Source organism: Hipposideros armiger, unplaced genomic scaffold, assembly GCF_001890085.2.
Source record: "Hipposideros armiger isolate ML-2016 unplaced genomic scaffold, ASM189008v1 scaffold_633, whole genome shotgun sequence".
NCBI lineage: Eukaryota > Metazoa > Chordata > Mammalia > Chiroptera > Hipposideridae > Hipposideros > Hipposideros armiger.
This window is the reverse complement of record NW_017731983.1, coordinates 33,365-52,962: the sequence shown is the minus strand read 5'-3', so window position 1 is coordinate 52,962 and position 19,598 is coordinate 33,365. Positions and strand designations below refer to the sequence as shown.

Sequence of the window (19,598 nt, the reverse complement as noted above, 5' to 3'; positions counted from 1 at the left end):
TCTCACTGAGGGTGTTCAGGTTGGGTCTGATGAGCCAGAGGACAAGGAGTGGCTCCTCAAGGTCACAAGGCAGGCCCCTTGGTGGCTGAGCCGGCACCTGGGACTCTGTCTGTGATGGATTGGAGCTCTCTGGTGCTCAGCTGAGGCCTGGCACCAAGAACTATCATCGAAGGAGTCCCTAAAGCCCCCAAATCAGAGGACTCCTGCAAACCCAGCGTCTGAGGGTAGGCACTTCCCCAATTGCAGTGCAGCTGGGACATGGGGAAGAGGAAGTGAGGGCGACCGCTAAATCTAGAGAACCTGGAGGAGGGGCCTCTTCTACAGTTGAGAGAAGCAGGGGTGGGACCTCCCCAAAGGTCACTTCTGGAGGCTCCTGGGACCACAGCCCAGACACAGGGTGGCCGGAGGGAAGTGAGAGGAGAACTCAGCCTGGGTCTGGCTGGGCGAGACCCTCTGTCACCTACTCCCCTGGACCACTGACGGCCATGGCCGTGGCCCAGCAGCTGCGGGCTGAGAGGTGAGTGCAGGGGTGCTGTCCTTGTTCAGCCTCCCCGCGGTTCCCAGCAGGCCTTGGGGGATGGAGGTAGGCCCTCCTGCAGCCCCTTATCAATGTCGAAAGTTGAGAGGCTGGAGTTGAGTCAGAACCCAAATACTCAGAAATACAGACTCTTAGAACTGTTTTAAGGAAACTAAGTTGCGGTTCACCTCCCTCAGGCACAGACGAAGACATGAGGCTCAGAGAGGGGGAGTGACTTCCCCAGGGTCACACGGGAGTGAGTGGCAGAGTCTGGACAGCAACTCAGGTGATCTGGGTACCAGGCTGGGCTCACTGCTCTGCATCGTGGTCAGTTATGGCTTTTCATTGTCTGCTCACACAGAAGCACAGAACCTGGGTTGTTCTCCTTCTTTATTTAGGACCGGGCGCAAATATCACCTCTTCCAAGAAGTCTTCCCTGACTGCCCCCTCATTTCTCTATGACCCCTTGCCCCGTTCCCTTTTTCTGTACAGTCCTTCTATTACTGGCATAATAGTCTAGATGCATTTATTTGTTTTCTTCATCGCTGGCTCCCCATTAGAAGTACGTTCGATGAGGGTAAAGTATTTGTCTGTTTTGATCATGCTGTATCCCTCGGATATAGAACAATGCTGGTACAGGCTAAGTGCTCAGTAAATGCTGCTGACTGAATGAATGAGTGAGGATCTTTGTGCTGGAAAACGTCCTTAGATCCTTCTAGTCCAATCCTGTCATTGTACAGATGAGACAACTGAGGCCCAAGGAGGATAATGTACTTTCTCGGGGCAGAGGGAGTGAGTGGCAAGGCTGGGGCTTGGAGCACTGTCTCCCCAGGACCTAGCCTCCTCTCTAGCAGCGTTGTATGAGTGTTTCCTCAGCAGCTGGGCCTCTGCTCCAAGCTGCGGGGACCCTGAGGACACAGGGCTTGGCTCCTGCCTTCTGGAATTGGAATAGCGGGCGACATCAGAAAAAGAGTGTGCTAATTGTGTGTCAGTGACTTGGAGGGTCATGGGAGACGGGTCAGGCTGGTTTGGGCCGAAGTGTGCAGCAAAAGGCCCAAAAGGGGGAATTGGGCTAGAAATGGAACCTGGGGTGGGATTTCCAAAGTTTGGACGTCAGGAGGGAGGCTTGTCAGTGGCTGTGTGGATTGAGAGGCTGCAGAGGCCAACGCTTACAGGGCAGATCAAGAATGGCCACAGAGGGTGGTGCTGGGGGCCCGGGGTGAGGTCGTTCCTTCAGATTCCAGCCCCTCACGCCTACAGGTCCTCTGGGCCTGGCACATGCACCCGAACATTCAGGAAACAGCTGCTATTGGAGGCTTGTGGCACTTCCTATTTCCCGGGGTACGTGGATCCGAGAGATGACGCCAAGATCTGGCCAGCAGGACCCCGTGCTCCCTTCCTCCCACTCCCTGTCCCTTTCCAGCCCCCGTTGCCCCTCAGAAGAGGATGCCCGCCTCTTCCAGCCCTTCATGGGGCTGTAGATCCAGACCCTGGGGTCATTGGCCTCCCTGCACCTCAGAGGCCTTGTTTGAAAGCAGGCCTTACGTGTGTTCTGCTTGAGGCCAAAGCAGAGGATCCTGCAACAGAGTTCCCATAGCAGGCCTTTCTAAGATCCAAGCGGTCTAAAGGTGGAAGAGACTGTGTTCGTTTCCAACAAACATGTTTTGAACACCTACTGTGTGCAGGAGCCACAAAACCTGAACTAGCTGCCACCCAAATGTCTTTCCAACCTTTGGCCTCTCTTGTCTAGGCTCTAAAGTGGACTTTTCGTAAACAACATGAGTGTGTGTAAGCCTTGAGCATCCCAGCCTAAGGGGACCTGAATTGACTTCAGCTTTGAGGGGTCCTGGCTGAGGTCTTTAGGGGAGTGGCTATTCTGGGGGGACATCCAGTCAGGGTTGCTCTACCTCTGCTCCCACCCCAGTGCAGCAGCTTCCGGATTGGCTGCACAGGCAGCCAGGCCACTCCCATGCTGCCCACCAGAGGACTTGCTAAAACACAGACACAGGGAGCAGCCCTTATGAGCACCTACTATGTGACCAGTGCTGTTTTGGGCACTGGGGATGCAGAGTGGGCAAGGTCCCTGCTCTCGCGGGGGTTCTCGAGCTGTGCTGGTTACACTGGGGCCTCCCCACCCTTCCGGGATGTACATACTTCTATGGTCTCCATTTTACAGAGGGGACACGAACCAGAGCTCAGAGAGGGGTCTTCCCAAGGTCCCTGCTGGTGATGGCAGAGTGGGGGTTCGGGTCTTCATCTTCTTCCTGCGCCCTCCCAACATAACCCCTCCGTGCCACCACCACCCCAGGGCAAGGCACAAGGGCCCTTCATGAGTAGGCCCTGCCTGTCTCTCTGGCTTTGTCTCGCATTATCTTCTCCTCCTCTTTCTGTGCTCCAGCCACACTCAGACACCGCCCCCCCCACCAGCCCCCCAGTTCCTTGAACCTGCCCTTCTTGCATGGCTAGGGCCTCTGGCACTCACTGTTTGCCTTGCCTGTGGTCCTGTGGCCAGCTCCTCTTTGCTTCTCCCCACTGACCCAGTGCTGCTTCTTTTGGGAAGCCCTCCCTGACCACCCTCCGTCTGAGCAAGCCTGGCCGTCATGCACGCACAACGCCCTGCTTTTCTCTCCGATGGACATAACCCCCATCTTACAAGTGCCAAGCTCTCTTGCCTGCTGCGTACTGATTCTCAGAGAGACAATAGTAACGGCCAGGCTCCTGCTGCAGCTCGAAACACCGTGTGCTTTTCCTTCATAGCATCTACGACCATTGAAATTATGTAATTATTTGTTTAGCAACCAACGGCTCCACTCAGCCGTGAGACCCAGGCAGGCACAGACCATGTCCTAACATGCTCAGAACAAGTGTCTGAGCTACGGTGTGTGCGAACAAGGCTTGCTATTATTATTACTTCAGATGGGGGAAACTGAGACTGGGATTTATCTAAGTTCATGCTTCAAACTAGGGGCAGCCCAGCCTCTCAGCTTACTTGGGCAAGTTTGTTGACCTCTCTGTGCCTCAGTTTCCTTGTCTGTCACAAAGTGACACAGTCTTAGAAGTGTGCCTTGTGTCCAGTGCGCACTCAGGAAATAGCCCAACCTGCCTGACTCCCTGTGCAAGGCCATTTCTACCCCTCTGGTTCCTTCCTGCCCCACCCCCATCATACTGCAGATGAAATACCTATGAAATCTGCAGCCTCAGGGAAGAAAGTGGAGGAGGAAGCGTCTCCCAAGGGTGTCACCATAGAGGCATGTGTGGAAAGTGAGTGGGGAGGTTGCCGGTGGCCACCCAGTTGCTCTGGGAGTGGGGATTCCCTCTGCCTGCCCACTGCCACCCTGAGTCACCTCCCAATGGCAGCCTCCAGCTGCGTCCCGAGGTAACCTGAGATTCCAAGCAGTCCAGGTCACGTGAGGACCAGCAGGGGCTGGGACTAGGTGTGCAGACTTTGAAACAGGTTTCTCCTGAGGTCCTGGCCAGCTCTGAGGCCTCTGATGTGGCAACCCCTGGCCCTACCCCCAACTCCCTCCCTGTTTCCCAATTGCTACAAAAATAGAGTCATAATTGCTTCTTGTTGCCTCAGCTGTCTGCAAGTGGCTGGACCCTGCGACCTCTTCCATCTCCTCGGCTGTGTGTCTTCTCTTCCTCCATCTGCCCCTCTCAGCCCTCTCCTCTGCTCACTGCTCTTCTCTGGGTGCCTTAGCCACAAGTCACAGGCAGATAGTTCTTACCTCTCCCACCGCAGCTGAGATGCCCCCCTTCCCTTAGCTCCAAGGCCTCACACCAGCTCTTCTCAATTTAGCACGCCTGAAACCGAGTCCATCCATCCTGCTCTCCTCCCATCCTGGTCAGAATATGGGTCGCATGTGGATGTCACTTTTTTTTTTTTTTAAAGATTTTTACTGGGGAATTGGGGGGATGGGAACAGTGCTGGGAGATTGGGGAAGGGGAACAGACAAGTTGCTGTCGTTTTGTTCTTCAGTCTAGTTGTGGAGGACGTTGCTTCACTGGCCCAAGTTGGCACCATCATTGCGCTCTTCCCGGGCGAGGCAGATCAGTCGCCGGCTTCTGGACGGCCGCTCACTGCGGCGGCTGGCCGGCCGCTCACGCTGGCTGCTGGCTACACACGGTAGCCCATGGCAACCCACTGCCACAGGGGCTGCAGCCTACGCCGTCACCAGCGACTCATGGCAGCCCAGCTCCAGGTTGAGCTGTTGTTCAGCATCTTAGCTGTAGAGGGCAGTGTTCACTGGCCCTCATATGTGGGATCCGAACCGGGGCCCTCTGGCATCCCAAGCGAGTTCTTAACCATCGCGCCACTCGGCCGGCCCTGGATGTCACTCTTGACACTGCCTTTTTTTTTTTCACCTTCACATCCAAACAGTCCCCAAACCCTGCTAGTCATAGCTCAGGAATGACTGGCAAATTGGTAGTATGCCCGCCCATTGGAAATGCCTAAGGCTGCAGGGAACAGAGGACCCGATAATATGGTGGGGTTTTTTTTGGGTTTCTTTTTTGTTTTTTTTTCATATCACAAGAAACCCAGAGGTTCACAGCTGATTCTTCAGCTCAGTGACTTCAGGACCAGCATCCCAGAAATTCCTTTGGTCTTTTTGTGTTTTTGCCTCATGGATGCAATGTGGCTGTTGCAGGTCCAGATGTCACATGTGCTTTCCATGCAGGCAGAAGGGGGAAGGGGAGGAGGCCGTGCAGGCCTTGTCCATCCCTGGGGATCAGGAAAGCACTGGTCCTGGATGGGTAATGCGGTCGTCCAGCGATTTGCTAGACTATAGCATGGCTGTTGTTGTATGGCGCCATGTCCTGGAGCCTGCACCCTGGAGGTCTGGCCTGTGTCCTGGCCTGAGAACAGGTGTTGAATGAGGGATGTCGAATGCACCTGGGTTCACTTTGCTCCCACTCTGTGGGCCCACCGACACCTCAGGGTGATGACCAGGCTGTTTTCCTCCTTCCTCCCTCAGCGACTTTGAACAGCTTCCCGATGACGTTGCCATCTCAGCCAACGTTGCCGACATTGAGGAGAAGAGGGGCTTCACCAGCCACTTTGTAAGAGAGACCCCCGAACCTTCACCCTCTGACCCTGAAACTCTACCGATCTGACCTCTGAACATTTTACCCTTTGAATCTTCAACTCTCTCATCTCCTGACTTCTATCCCAGTGGTTCTCAGCAGGGGGATTTTGCCCTCCAGAGGACATCTGGCAGTTAACATCTTGAGGCATTTTTCATTAGTATAACTTGGGGTGGAGGTGCTGCTGGCATCTAGGGAATGGAGCCCAGGGATGATACCCAACACCCTACAGTGCTCAGGATGGCGCTACAGCAAAGAATGATCTGGCCCCGAATGTCAGATTGGAGGCTGAGAAACCCTGCGCTAACCCTAGGACCTCTGAACCTCTCCCTCTGTTGTCTCTGGCTGCCGAGGCCCTACCCCCTGGCCTCTGTCCTCCCTAGGTTTTCGTCATCGAAGTGAAGACGAAAGGGGGCTCCAAGTACCTCATCTACCGCCGCTACCGCCAGTTCTACGCCTTGCACAGCAAGCTGGAGGAGCGATACGGGCCAGACAGCAAGAGCAGCCCCTTTACCTGCAGTCTTCCCGCCCTCCCAGGTAGGCTGGCCGGTCGCCGTGCCGCTTCCCGCTGGGCCTCCCTCCCCAGGTTGGAGCTGCATCCATCGGCGATCCTGCTATGCTGACACTATCCGGTTATTCTATTTTAGCCCATGTTAAAACCATCCATTGAGTCCATGGCCCCCTCCTGGCATCACAGGCTGCCACCTCTAGCTTTCCGGCTTCGTAGCCCTTGACCTTCTGTGCTCCAATGACCTTCATGGCTTTAGCTATCCACCAGTGACAGAGGCCATGGTGTGGAGCCCAGGAGCACCGGCCTCTACCCACCGAGTCAGGTGTCCTGTGTCTTCCTAGCAGAACACAGACTCATTTGCCAGCACCCCCTCTGGCCCTTCTGTGAGAACTGCCCTGTACCCCTGCAGTCGCAGCTTCCACCAGTCCCTGCGGCTCCTCCTCCTTCTCTGCTCTGCTGAGATGCTGTGGGCATCACCCTTCTGCTTTTGGACAGTCCCTTCACCCCTTGCCTCCTGGTCTTCCTCCCCAGCTCAGTCCTAACTTGCACCTTGGACTTGCCCAAAGCTCCGACTTCTCAGCACCTGCCCTCTTGAGCCCTGCAGGAGAAATACCCACCTGTGTGGTCTCTGAGTGCCCTCCGCGCCCTGCAGGCAACATAGGAGCATCCTTCCCCCAAACAACAGAGACCGTTCCTGCCCTTGCCTTCTTCAAGCTCAAACCCCACCTCCGCTGGCTCTTTCGTTCTGTCTCAGCAAATGCCCACGGTTGCTTCGCATTCAGCTCCACAGGAAGATGAAGCTGTCCCCCAGGGGCTCCTGGCTTCTCTTTTCCTCGTTTGAAGCTGGTTCTGCTTACACTGGCCCCTTTCCCCTCTCTGGGCTGCAGGGAAAAGGGGGGTCTCTCCTGTTCTCAGCTGACCCCTCTTCTCTTTGGAGGCTTTCCCCTGACAGCTGGCCCCGTGTTTCCAATGCTCACCTTCTCCGTTTGCCTTGACTCTGCCAAGCTTCTACCCAGTCTCAGCTCTTTTCCATCTTTAAACAAACATGCGCCGTAAGTAAGCGCTCTTGCAACGAGCCTCCTTGAGCCCCAAGAACCCTCCAAGATCTCCTTTTCTTCTGTTTACCATAAATCTCCGCCCTCTCTCTTACCTTCCCATCTCCCACCAGCTGCTCAAACCCACGGGCTTGGTTTCAGCTCTCACCACTCCACGGAATTCCCCTTGGGATGGTGGCCCGTGACCTGTGAACTCTGACTTCCATGGACACATCTCAGGCCTCATCTTCACTATCTTGCTTCCTCCTCCAGGGAGCTCTCGCCAACCTCTTATTGAGCCGCTGTCTCCCAGCTCCCTTCCTACCTCACCGGCTGCTCTTCCAACGCCTCCTTACAGAAATGGCCTCTGTGGCTTCTTGGAAGGTGGCGTTCTCTGTACCTGTGCCTTCTCACTCCCTATACCCCCCACCCCCAGGCAATCTGAGCCCCTCCTAGTGCCTTTCATTGTCCTTTTCTGGCTACTAACTCTCCAATGTCATTTCTACCCCTGACCTCAGATGATACCCTCCTGCCTGCCTCGTGGGCAGTGACAGCCAGACAGGGCTTGCGTTCTCCTTCTGGCTAGGGCTGTCAGGGCAGGCGGTTCCACGGGGGCCCCCGGCTTGGGGCTCCTGGAGAGGACATTTGTCTCTGGCCAGCCACTGTCTGTTGCCCTCTCCCACCCTCCATGCCCCCCCGCCCTACCCCCAAACACTTGGGCCTTGCTTTTGAGCAATAATTTATTCATCCACTCAAAAATATTTATTGATTTGGGCAATATTTTAGACCCATGGTCCTTAACCTTAGCAGCATATTGGAAGTCACTTGAGATTTAAAGAATCCCAATCAATGCCTAAGTCCCACCCCTAGAAATTCTGATTTTATCGCTCTGGGGTGAGTCCCACACAGTAAGATTTTTAATCTTCCTCGGGTGACTTGACTATGCAGCCAGGGATGAAGACCACTGTCCTAGGTGATGGGAATACAGCTGTGAGCAAAGCAAAGATCCGGTTCTCTTGGAGCTAAGAATTCTCTGTGTGTGAGTGTGAGTGTGTGTGTGTGTGTGTGTGGGGTGGATAAGGAATACATAAACAGTTAAAACAAAAATAACAGCTGACAATAGTGCAGCTCAGAGAATGCCAGTTGGATGGTGGGACGGTCCACAGTGGCCACTTCAGGCGAGGAGGAAGAGCGGGGAGGACCCCAGAGACCGTGTTCTTGGGCGGGGCTCTCAGGACGGCTCTTTGCCTCTCCTCAGCCAAAGTTTACATGGGTGTGAAACAGGAGATCGCCGAGACGCGGATACCTGCCCTCAACGCCTACATGAAGGTAACAGCAGGGCCGTGCCACCCTGGCACCTGGGAGGGCACAGGATGTTGGGAGGGATAGCCCAGGTACCATCTCTGGGCGTGGCTTTGGGAACTGGGGCTGGTTCTCCTGCTCCAATAGCCTGCAAATTCAGTCCTGAAAGGCCTGGCCTGGGGAGGGAAACAGGATGTGTCTCAGGGTTCCGGAGATGGGGGAAGGGATGGCGAAGGAGCCGTGGAGAAGGTACAACGAGCCACACTTTGAATTGACAAATCTAATGTCTGGGCCAGGCATTCTGATACAGACGTGAGTGGGATCTGGTGCCTGCCCCCGAGGTGTCCACTGCCCAGTAGAATACTGTCAGGTGGGTCATGAAGTCACAGAGCGGCCTGGCCTGTGTAACGGGGGCTTGATGAGCAAGGGCGCCAGCTCTCTCACAGAGCCCCTTGTGCGAACTAGAGAAAAGCCCCCTTGCCAGGGCACAGGCTGGATGTCAGTTGCATTCATAGGCCATGGCTGGGTGCCCTTGTGTACTCCCCAACCCCATAAACTGTCTGCATCCCTAGGAGATGGGAGCACAGAGGGAGGAGCATGTTAAAGGCAGAGAGCAGGCTGGCCCGGAAAGGCCTCCCACCAAACAGAGCTATGCAAGAAGGGGACACTGGTCCTCATGAGGTAGTGAGCACCCCTGTACTAGAGGCATGCAAACCATGGCTAGGTGGCAACCTCAGGAAACTGGAGAAGGAAGCCCTCCTCATAGCCCAGAGGCGTCCTCACAGACATGAGGCCCCCCCTTCCTCTTCTACTCTCACAGCTAAAGAGCACTCAGTCTCTTTAATCTTTGCTCTGATGTTGACTGTTTGGTAATACTTAACTCTGATGGGCCACTTGCTAGATGCTCGGTGCTGTTCTAAGTGTTGTACGCATATTCACTTATTTCATCCTTACACAGTTTCCCTCCCCCACACCCCCCCAAACAGTAATTTTGAGATGGAGTTCCCCAGCCCCTCCCATCTTGCTGTCTCCGTGGGATTCTCTAAGGGGATCTGGGTTCTGGGTGCCTATAGGGCTACAGTACCCAGAGCCAGCCACGGTGTTTCCAGCGGCCTGTGCAGTGTGTGGCTGAGGGGTGGGGACCTGTGCAGTGTGTGGCTTGGGGGTGACCTTGCCGGGTTCTGGGTCCTCACAGCCTCAGGGGCTTTGCATCGTGGTGGTATAACCAGCCTCGAATGGAGTGCAAGTGCCGACCCCACCGCTTCCCGGGTCTGCCAACCGGGCCAGGCGCTTTCCCTTTCTGAGCCTCAGTGTCCCCATCTGTGATATGAGATCGAGTATCAGGAAGTGTGTTTTAGGCCATAATATCACCAACTGTTGTTAATTTGGATTCTTTGGGGGACCCCTACCCCCCACGATTGTCTCATTTTGAGCTAAGGGATGGGCCTTGATAGCAGACGGCTCTGGGTGCCCCAGCTCTGTCACTTGTTAGGCTGTGTGGCCTTGGGCAGGTCCCTTCACATCTCTGACCCTAACTTTCAGGTTACCATGAGATGGAGGCAGGTCACACGGTGGGGCACTCAGTGCACTGCCCGGACAGTCGCCACCATGTCATCACCTTTATCGTTGTGTCTGGAGGCCTTTTGGTCTTTTCCAAATGAACGCTTCTCAAGCCCACCCCTCCTCGCCTTGAACCCGGGAACAAAGCTTGTGAAATGTTACCTTAGCCTGAAAATGTGAAAATATATCTTGTTTCTGTTACCAGGCGGAGAACTAGCTGGTAGCGAGAAGGGTCCAGTGTGGGGGAGGAAGATGAGCGGCTGGACTGGGCTGTCCAGACCTTTCTGCTGACCACCCCACCCCGTCCTGCCCTCTCGCCCAAACTAGAGCCTCCTCAGCCTGCCCATCTGGGTGCTGATGGACGAAGATGTCCGGATCTTCTTCTATCAGTCGCCCTATGACTCAGAGCAGGTGCCCCAGGCGCTCCGCCGGCTCCGCCCGCGCACCCGGAAAGTGTAAGTGAGGGGTCCCTGCACTGTCGATAGCCAGAACCCTGGGCCTCTTCCTCCTAACCAGGCACTCTGGCCCCCTCTTTCCTGGAGGAAGGGAAGGAACGGAGATCAGTTCTATCCCTGAGCACTCCAGGATGTTCGGCTTGTTAGAGAGCTTGGGACATTGAGGTCAGGGCTTCGGGGACAGAAGGTGGGCGCGTTTTGGTGTGTGCAACAGTAAGACCTGAGGACAGGGGCTCGGCCATTGATGGGAAGGGTTTAGTGCCACAGCCACCACTGGGGATGGTCCGAGGACTCTGGGTGCTTGGAGAGAGTGGGGGGGGGGCGGCGGGGAGAGGAGGGAGAAGCCCTGCTATTTGCAAACTCTCTGAGCATTTCCGGGGCAGCCTTGTCTCTGGTTCCTTTTAGTTCTGGAGGAGTTGGCTTTGGTTCCACGCTGGCCCCCAGGGAGGCTGCCACTCACTCCCTTATTCCAAAGAGCCCTCCACTCCCACCCAGCCCCCTCCTAAGCAGGAAATAATCACTGAAAATCCAAGCCACTGAAATAGTGCTGGGTCTCCAAAGGCAAGGGTGCTGCTCCTGAGAATTCCAGGGACGGTGCTCCCGAATCCTGAGCCCCGACCTCCTCCCAGCCCTGCTGCTTCCTCCTTCCTGCAGCCAGTATCTCTGAGTATCCTCTAGGTGCCTGGCCGTTGCCCCAGTGCACCCAGGCAGGCAGGCACAGGCTGAATCGCAGCCGTGTCACACAGCAGCCCTGGGCTCTGGAACGGGGCTTATCCTGTTTCCAATCCTGCATCTTGGGCTGAAACATTAGAATAATAGCATGACTTCAGAGGTTGGGTGTAGGGAGTAGAAGAAATGAAATGTGAAATGTTTGGCAAGTTATGGTGCTAAACAGAGGCATCCTCCTCCTCACCTCCTTTCTCGGCCTCTGCTTCCTGGTGTACAAAAGGGGTACAGTCTCCCCTTCAGGAGCAGTGAGAACGGGGGGAGGGGGAAGTGTGTGACCCAAAGGAGCAACTGTAGCTGCATTTTTAACATCTGCTCTTCCCCTGACCTTTCCTGCCTCTGGTGAGGGTCTCCTCTGGTGCAGAGGCAGAGAGCCAGCCCCCCAAGAGAACCAGAAGGGCTGACAGCCCCCCTTCTCTCTCCACAGCAAGACTGAGTCCTCCCAAGGTGCTGGCTTAGACCGCATGGCAGCTCCACGAGCAGAGGTACCCCGCGGGCCAGGCCCCCCCCCATCGCCTCTGGGCAGCAACCTTGCTACACCCTCAGCCACCGAGCTCCTCCTGCTGGGCGCCCACTTGTGCCTGGGATGGGGCTGCAGGGAGGAAGGGCCTCAGCCTCAGCCGTGGACACTGTGGACCCCAGCCCAGCTGAGAGTAGGGGACGCGATGGGCACCCAGAGGCAGAAGAGCGTGTGTGCACTCCTCATTCACTCATCGAGCTTTTCCGGGACCCCTCTGGGCCAGCCCCACTTGGGGACAGAAGCTTCAGTGATGACTCAGACAAGGTCCTGTCTTCAAGGAACTCACAACTCCCTGGGGACACACACATAAAAACGTGCATTTCAGAACCAGTGTGGTCAGCGCCTGGGGAGTTTTGGGAGCCCTGGAGCCCACACTGAGGCCTGGGGGGCTGGGGAAGGTGCTGGATCGAGGGAGACTGGCTCCTTCTGTCTCCGTGCTCATTACACCAGGTCTGAAAGGAGCACCCACTCCGGGGTCAGGAAGACCTGGGCTCTAATCCCAGTTCCTCCACTAGCGAGTGGCATGGCTTCAGACAAGTTACTCATCCTCCCTGAACCCCAGTCTCTTCACCTGTTAAATGAGACCCCTAAGTATGTAAGCCCTTAGCAGGAGCTCAGTGAACGTGCCCTCCCTCCGCCTTACTCCAGCCTTCTTCCCAGGCCCTGTTTGACTTCACTGGGAACAGCAAACTGGAGCTGAGTTTCAAAGCTGGAGATGTGATCTTCCTTCTCAGTCGGATCAACAAGGACTGGCTAGAGGTGAGGGTGGAGGTGAGGGTGGATGTGAGGGTGGAGGTGAGAGTGGAGGTGAGAATGGAGGTGAGGGTGGACGTGAGGGTGGAGGTGAGAGTGGAGGTGAGGTTGGGGGTGAGAATGCAGATGAGATTTGACTTGAGAGTGGAGGTGAGGTTGCTTTGGGTCTGGTGGGGGGATCAGAGAATGAGGAGGGGTCAGAGAAGGTCCCAGGGAGGAGATGCAGGTTGAGGATAGCTCTGGAGAGCTGGGCAGGTGAGTGGGAGAAGCCTGAGGGAATAGAGCCACTGGGAGACAGGTGTGTGGCCGGACAGAAGATTCTGGAGCCCACACTTGCCTTTAGTTCTGACCCCAAGAAACGGTTCCTTCAGGCAAGTCAGTTAACCCACTGAGTTTAATTTCCTGGTCTATCACAGGGTTTTTTGGCCTTGGCACTCTTGACCTTTGGGACCAGGTTGTTCTTTGTTGTGAGGCTGTCCTGTGCATTGTAGGATCTTTAGCAGCATCCTTGGTTTCTACCAGTGGGTAGATGCCAGTCGCACCCCTCCCGTTGCAACATTCAAATCTTCAGACATTTGGCCCTGGGGGCAAATCACCCCCAGTTGAAATGCACTGGTCTGTACTCTGGGATAACACTATTGGCCTTGCAGGCAGCAAGAAAAGATAACAGTGAAGGGCTTGAGCTCTAGCATCAGCCTGTCTGGTATCACATCCTCGCTCTGTTTTTAACTAGCTTTGTGACCTTGGAAAACTTGCTCAATTCTGTAGTTTCCTTTTCTGTTAAATGAGGCAACGCTGGCAATTTCTTCATAGGGTTCCTGAAAGGGCAAAAGGGTGTGCAGATGTTCAGGGCTTGGCCGGTGGAGAGCCTGGGTGCGTGCGTGACATCTGGCTGGTGCCAGGGCTGCTGAGAGAGTTACCTGGGTCTCTGGAGCCAGGGCCTGTCTTGGTCGTTGCTTTGTCCCCACATGCAGCCAGCATGGCCCATACAAGGGCTCGTAGTGACTCAGTGAATGGAGATGGCAAGTCACAGGGTGGGAGGCCCTGGCCTGGTGCCAGCCTTTTGGGTTTGGTCCTACTGTTCTTAATCAAGGTCCCTTCTCCCAGAGCTCCTGAGGGGTGGTGTCTGAAGGAGGCTGTCCCCCCAGGGGGACCACTGAGGGCAGAGGAGGGTTCCTGGCACCAGAGCTGGAGAGGCTCGAGGACCAGCCATGTTGCCGACTTGGCAGTTTTGATTTCATCCCAGTCCTGGAGCTCTATCTTAGGCACTCATCAGCTCTGACAGCTGCCTGAGGGGTATCGCTGGGTCATTCTCCAGAAACAGGAAATGTTGGTTGCCTTCCTGTTTTCTGGAAAGTTCTTTGTCTTAGTATGCTGACCAACTTCTGGCATCAGATTGAGGGGAGGGTCAGGGGAGGCCTACTTGGAGCCTCACTTTATATGTCTGTAAAATGGGACATAAATAATGCATCTTCCATAGGGTTGTGAAGACTAAGAACATACGTGCAAAGCACAGGCAGTGGCTGGGTCTTGGCCTGAAATTTAGGGGAGAGAGATTTCTGGCTGTTTGGTCTAACACTGGTGCTTGGTGTTATCTGTGGAATGAATGAATGAGTAGGAACCACCCCACCTTCTCCCTCCCAGTTCTATTTTCCTCTGTAACACCTACTGCCCTCTCACTCACCTTGAAGATCACCTATTTACCTGCACATTGTCACTCCCCATTATAAAGTTCCAAGAGGGAGGGCAGGGATTTTGATTTGTTTTGAGTGCCCAGGGCCAGCCACATAGCTGGTGCTCAAGAAGTCTTTGAAGGACTCAATGATAGAGTGAATGAATGAAAGATGATAGCGGACTTCCGGATAAATTCAGATCTTGACCTATTCTAAAACGGAAATCCTTTGGGGATGAACAACTTGGTGACTTTGGTTGCTTTTTTTTCCTCCCTGAACATGAGGGGATCCAGACCTCGACTGCCTTTCCCCATCATTATATGGGGATTGGGGGCCCTGAGATGTGGCCCCCGCCTTTCCTCACGCAGACAGAACAGCCCCTTTTTGCCTCCTCAGGGCACTGTTCGGGGAGCCACAGGCATCTTTCCACTGTCCTTCGTAAAGATCCTCAAGGACTTCCCCGAGGAAGACGACCCCACCAACTGGCTGCGCTGCTATTACTATGAGGACACCATCAGCACCATCAAGTTTGTGGCCTGATAGAGGGAGGGACCTGCCCACCCGCCTTGCCCATCCCCACCCCCACCCCCCATATCACACTCTGGGCTCTGAGCCCTAAATCAGATCTTATGTTGCCCACCCCCACACACACTTAAACTCTGCAGTGGCCCCCACTGTCCCCCAGATAAGCCAGCATGCCATAACAATATGTCGAGGTCCACTGTGGCTTAGACAGCCTCGTTTCCATGTCCCCCTTCTGGCCTGATGCCTCCTCACCAATGCCTGTTGTCTCCGTAGGGACATCGCGGTGGAGGAAGACCTCAGTAGCACTCCGCTATTCAAGGACCTGCTGGGGCTCATGAGGTGAGGGGTTGGGGTGGGAGGGCAGGAGGTGGGTGGACCACATACTCTGGAGAAGAGATCAGATGGAGAAATATAATGCATGAAGGTGCTATCTGCATCTATTTTGCCTTCTTGTTTTATCCACAGCCCAACCCTATGGGGTGGCTATCAGCTCCCTGTGTTAGAGATGGATGGAGGGCTGCAGAGAGGGAAGGGGCTTGGATGAGGTCACACAGTTTGTGAGTGTGGGTTCTTTAGCTGGAGCTAAAGTCTCTTTGGGTAAAAATCTTGGACATGGACCCCCCACCATCAAGGATCTACCACCTCCTGAGACCCAGTTTAGTTATGGACAATTATTTTACAGAATGGAAAGAGCGTTGTTACCTTCGTGACTATAAAAGTAATACCTATTTATTATTTTAAAACACAAGAATGTCAGAAATCACAGAAAGGTATAAAGAAGTGAAATCACCTCATAGCTTTACTCCTCTCATTATTTGATGACCATTCAGATTTCTTCAGGGCATACCCCCACCCCACCCCATAAATATTACTTTAATTGGCTACACGGTATCATTCTGTGCATGCATCAAAATTAATGGTCATCCCCTTTTGTTGGCAATTTAAGTTACCCTTCCATTTTTATCACCATAACTAATGCTGTGATTCACATGTTTGGTGACTGGCCTGATTATTTCCTTAGGATGATTTTCTAGAAGTGGAATGAGGGGATCAAGGTGTTTGCAAGTCTGTTAGGCTCCTGAGCCATTTTGTCTAATTACTCATGGAAAAGTTGGATCACTTTCTTTTTTTTTGCCAGCCTGGTGGAGGAATGCCCACCTACCTCACCCCACATCGGACAGTTCCAGTCCTTAGCAGCGGTTCTCAACCTTTCACAGGGGTCGCCTAAGACCATCGGAAAACACATCTTTTCGATGGTCTTAGGAACCGAGACACCGCTCCTCTACCCGTCTCCAGGCCCACATGCAGATACACCCACATACGAGTAACCAGTGACCCCTGTGAAAGTGTCGTTTGACCCCCAAAGGGGTCGCGACCCACAGGTTGGGAACCGCTGCCTTAGAGGGTTCTCAATAGCTGCTCCCAGGTGCCTCTCAGGGGCTTTATTCTGCCCTACTCTGTGCACCCCTCTTCCCATGACAGTTCTTACGTGTTCATCACATTTATACACAAGGCATTTTAGGCTGTGCCACTAATTTAGTATGAAAGTCCCCACTCCTGCCGTAGGTCTCAGTTTCTCCATCTGCACAGTGGTAGGTTGGATCAGTCAGGTGATAAGACCTGTGTCAAGCTCTGACGTCTTCTGATTTTTAGGTCCAGGCCCTAAAACTCTCTCTGCCTGCTCCTTGCCCCCATGCTTAGCCCTAAGCCTTCTGGAATTTTCATTCACCTTGAACTTTCCCACCCAGGCGGGAGTTCCAGAGAGAGGACATCGCCTTAAATTACCGGGATGCTGATGGTGACCTGATTCGGCTGCTCTCTGATGAGGACGTGCGGCTCATGATGAGGCAGGCCCAAGCTCTCCCCTCTCAGAAGCACCTCTTCCCCTGGAAGCTGCACGTCACCCAGGAGGATGACTACAGGGTCTATAATACAGTCCCCTGAGCCATCGGTGTCCCTGGGGCAGTGAAGGGACATCCGAGAAAACATCCATTAAGAAAAATTGCAACCGTCTGTTCACACGAACCCAATTGTTTGGCTTCTAACATTGGCCTGAGCAGATTCATTGAGGGGCCCGGGTGCCACAAAACAACTAGACCCTAAACAGGACACACTCCCCAAAGAATCAAAATCCTCACAAGAAATAGTGGGGTTCTCCAATGACCCTCCCCCAACCCCCACCCGTTAGTTGGGGCCAGAATCCATTTGGCCCTATTTTAGCGTTGTTCTGGAATACAGAAGCAGTGCTGCTGTCAAAATGGGGATTCTGGACCAGGGGCTTCTATGTTTGGTCAAGGCCCTGAAGGTGAGAGGTGAGGTGGCTCTGGGAAAGTGGCATCCCTGGGTCCAAGCAGAAGCAGAAAATTGTCCCCTTTGGAGTAACGTGTCCCCAGTTTAGGATGATGGGAGTCACTCAGACTAAGATGAAGCAGAAGGCTCATTGTCAAAGATGACCAAATCTCTGTGAGGGAGAATAGGCAGTGACAACAAACAATAGCTTTAGAGCCCCAGGGACTGTGGATTTTTGAACTATATGACTTAAAAGTTTAAAGAAATAAAGAAAAAAATCATAACAACGAATGAGTTATAGAGAATGACCAGTTAGATTTGTAAGAGAATGATAGAATGATACTATATTTACATATACATATGTATAGAGGTGTGTGTGTGTGTGTGTGTGTGTGTGTGTGTGTGTGTGTGTGTGTATCTATTGAAACAAAAAACTTGGTGGATGAGTTAGAGAGTATATTACACACAGGTGAAGAGAACAGTAGTGAATTGGAAGATAAAACCAAAGAAATTACCCAAAATATAACACAAGTAGTTGGAGAATATGAAAATGAAATTAAGAGATATGAACAACAGAATGAGAGTTCTTTTAAAATCAAAACCTCAAAAAAAGAAAATATAGAGAACTGAGAAGAAACATATTTAAATAGATGGCAGATGCAGTATTTTAAAAGTGATAAAAAACTTAAATCTATGGCTATTAGAAGCATACCAGGGTAAGCAGGGCAAATAAGAAGTGGTGCACAACTGGCTACAACAACCACAAAACACCGAAGACAAAGAGAAGATCTTCAAAGCAGTCAGAGAGAGCTGAGATCCCTACAAAATAACAACAGTTAGAATGGTAAGTGGATTTCTGAATGGCACCCATGGAAGCCAAAGTCAATGTAATTATAGCTTCGAATTTTTGAGACAAAATAACTTTCAATCAAGAATTATATGAAATCATCTTTCATTAGTGAGAGTGAAATGAAGACATCTAGAGATAAAAACTGAGAACTTGCCACCAACATACCTGAACTAAAAGTGTCTTTAAAGTCCATTTTTCATGAAGAAGGAAAATGGTCCTTGAGGGATAGTCTGAGATGCTGGAACAAATAATAAACCAAGACAATGGTAAGCCTTGTGGTGGATTTGCATGGTGTTGACTTAGCTAAGCTGGAACTAGATTTCCAAGAACTTCCTTCCCTGTGTGGGTCCAGATCAGCATAGGTGCTCAGACACGTTTCATAACAGCTTAGGAAGGCAAATGTGAAGCAGCAACCAGCCTTCTTTCAGTTCAGATAAGATGCTGTTCCAGCTCATGCACATGGTTGCTTGTCTGCTGGTTCCCATTCTGAAACTTCAGAACACAAAAGTCAAAGAGAAGGTCTTCAGAGAAGTGAGACAAAGTTGACATCGCCACAGAAGAGCAACACTTACGTGAATCAGCAGACTGCTCAGTAACACCCTCTCTATCAGGTCCCAGCTCCTGTGGATTGTCCTTCTCCTGGGCCAGCTGTGTGTTTAGCTCCATGACAAAGAACGTCAGTTTCTTCTGCAGGTCTCCCTCCTTGGAGCCTTAGAGGTGGTGAGGGACTGACGGGTCAGTCTGTCTTTGTGGTGCCAGCTCATACCTGCAGCCCCAGTTTGTCTGTGCTCCTCTCACTTCACAAGCATCTTCCATTTTTGACTGCCTGCCTGGCAGACCTGATGCAGACGCAAGTATCCTATCAATGGTTTAACCAGCTCCCACCATTGAGGAAGATTGAACCCTCACAGCAAGTTTGTTTTTATATGTTTTCTAATGATTCTGCTTCTCTGATGAAACCCTGACTGATGCACAGCCATATATATTCAAACAAACATTCAGAACATAAAGCAATTATAGTGTCTAATTTGTCAGGTTAAAAAAAGAACAGAACTAAAATATTGCATAATAAGAGTACTGCACTGGCAGAGGTGGAATGAAAGTATTCCAAGTTGCTGATGCTATTCATAAGCAGAGTTAGAAATTGTTAACTGTTAGGCTTTGCTAAATTAAATGTGCATGGTAAAATTTCAATGAAAATCATTCAAAGAATAGAAACAGAACATATGTATTTCCCAATACCTAAATCAAAATGGATAAGAAAAAAAGAAATCAATTAAAAAGAGACAAGAGAAAAGAAAAAAACAAGTCGAATTCAAAAGACCAGCTGGTAACAATAAGCCTAGATATACCAATAATTTTGATACTGTAAATATATATGGACTCAATGCACCAATTAAAAGATTGTCGGATTGGATTAAAAAAAAAAACAAGTCCATGTAAGTGTCACACACATGAAAGACACATAAAATCTAAGGACATGGAAACATTGAAAGTAAAGACATAGAAAAAAATATTCCTGGCAACCACTAAGCAGAAGACAGCTTGGTGGGAGGAAGGGAGGGAGTCCACACAGACTCCAAGTCTATTTTTGCGTAAACTTGACACCAAAACACATTTAGTGGCCGTTCTTGACCCTAAACTAAATAGTTATGCTTACCAGCCACACTTGCCTCTCTGTTCTTCTATATTTTGTTGCTTTGGGGAACGATTTTTTATTTCGTGTATACCCAAACAAAATGTCAACATTGGAGGTGAAAAAGCTTTAGCTGATAATGAAACTGCTGAAAATTGCCTC

General features: G+C 52.2%; 1 protein-coding gene across 1 annotated transcript; it reads left to right on the top strand.

Annotated features, from left to right (window-relative positions):
- Nucleotides 1-339: 339 nt before the first annotated feature.
- On the top strand, nucleotides 340-17,241 carry NCF4 (neutrophil cytosolic factor 4). The gene is made up of 10 exons (XM_019625516.1): nucleotides 340-517; nucleotides 5,494-5,578; nucleotides 5,986-6,139; nucleotides 8,406-8,476; nucleotides 10,337-10,464; nucleotides 11,618-11,675; nucleotides 12,371-12,469; nucleotides 14,533-14,663; nucleotides 14,935-15,000; nucleotides 16,410-17,241. The coding sequence occupies exons 1-10, from the start codon at nucleotides 486-488 to the stop codon at nucleotides 16,603-16,605; spliced, it is 1,020 nt and encodes a 339-aa protein (XP_019481061.1). The 5' UTR covers nucleotides 340-485; the 3' UTR covers nucleotides 16,606-17,241.
- The last annotated feature ends 2,357 nt before the right edge of the window (nucleotides 17,242-19,598 follow it).

Excerpts from the sequence above, each read along its gene's own strand:
- NCF4 (XM_019625516.1), top strand. The coding sequence starts at position 486 with ATGGCCGTGGCCCAGCAGCTGCGGGCTGAGAG. Across the intron at positions 11,676-12,370 it reads TGGCAGCTCCACGAGCAGAG|GCCCTGTTTGACTTCACTGG; the intron begins GTACCCCGCGGG and ends CCTTCTTCCCAG. Across the intron at positions 15,001-16,409 it reads GACCTGCTGGGGCTCATGAG|GCGGGAGTTCCAGAGAGAGG; the intron begins GTGAGGGGTTGG and ends TTTCCCACCCAG.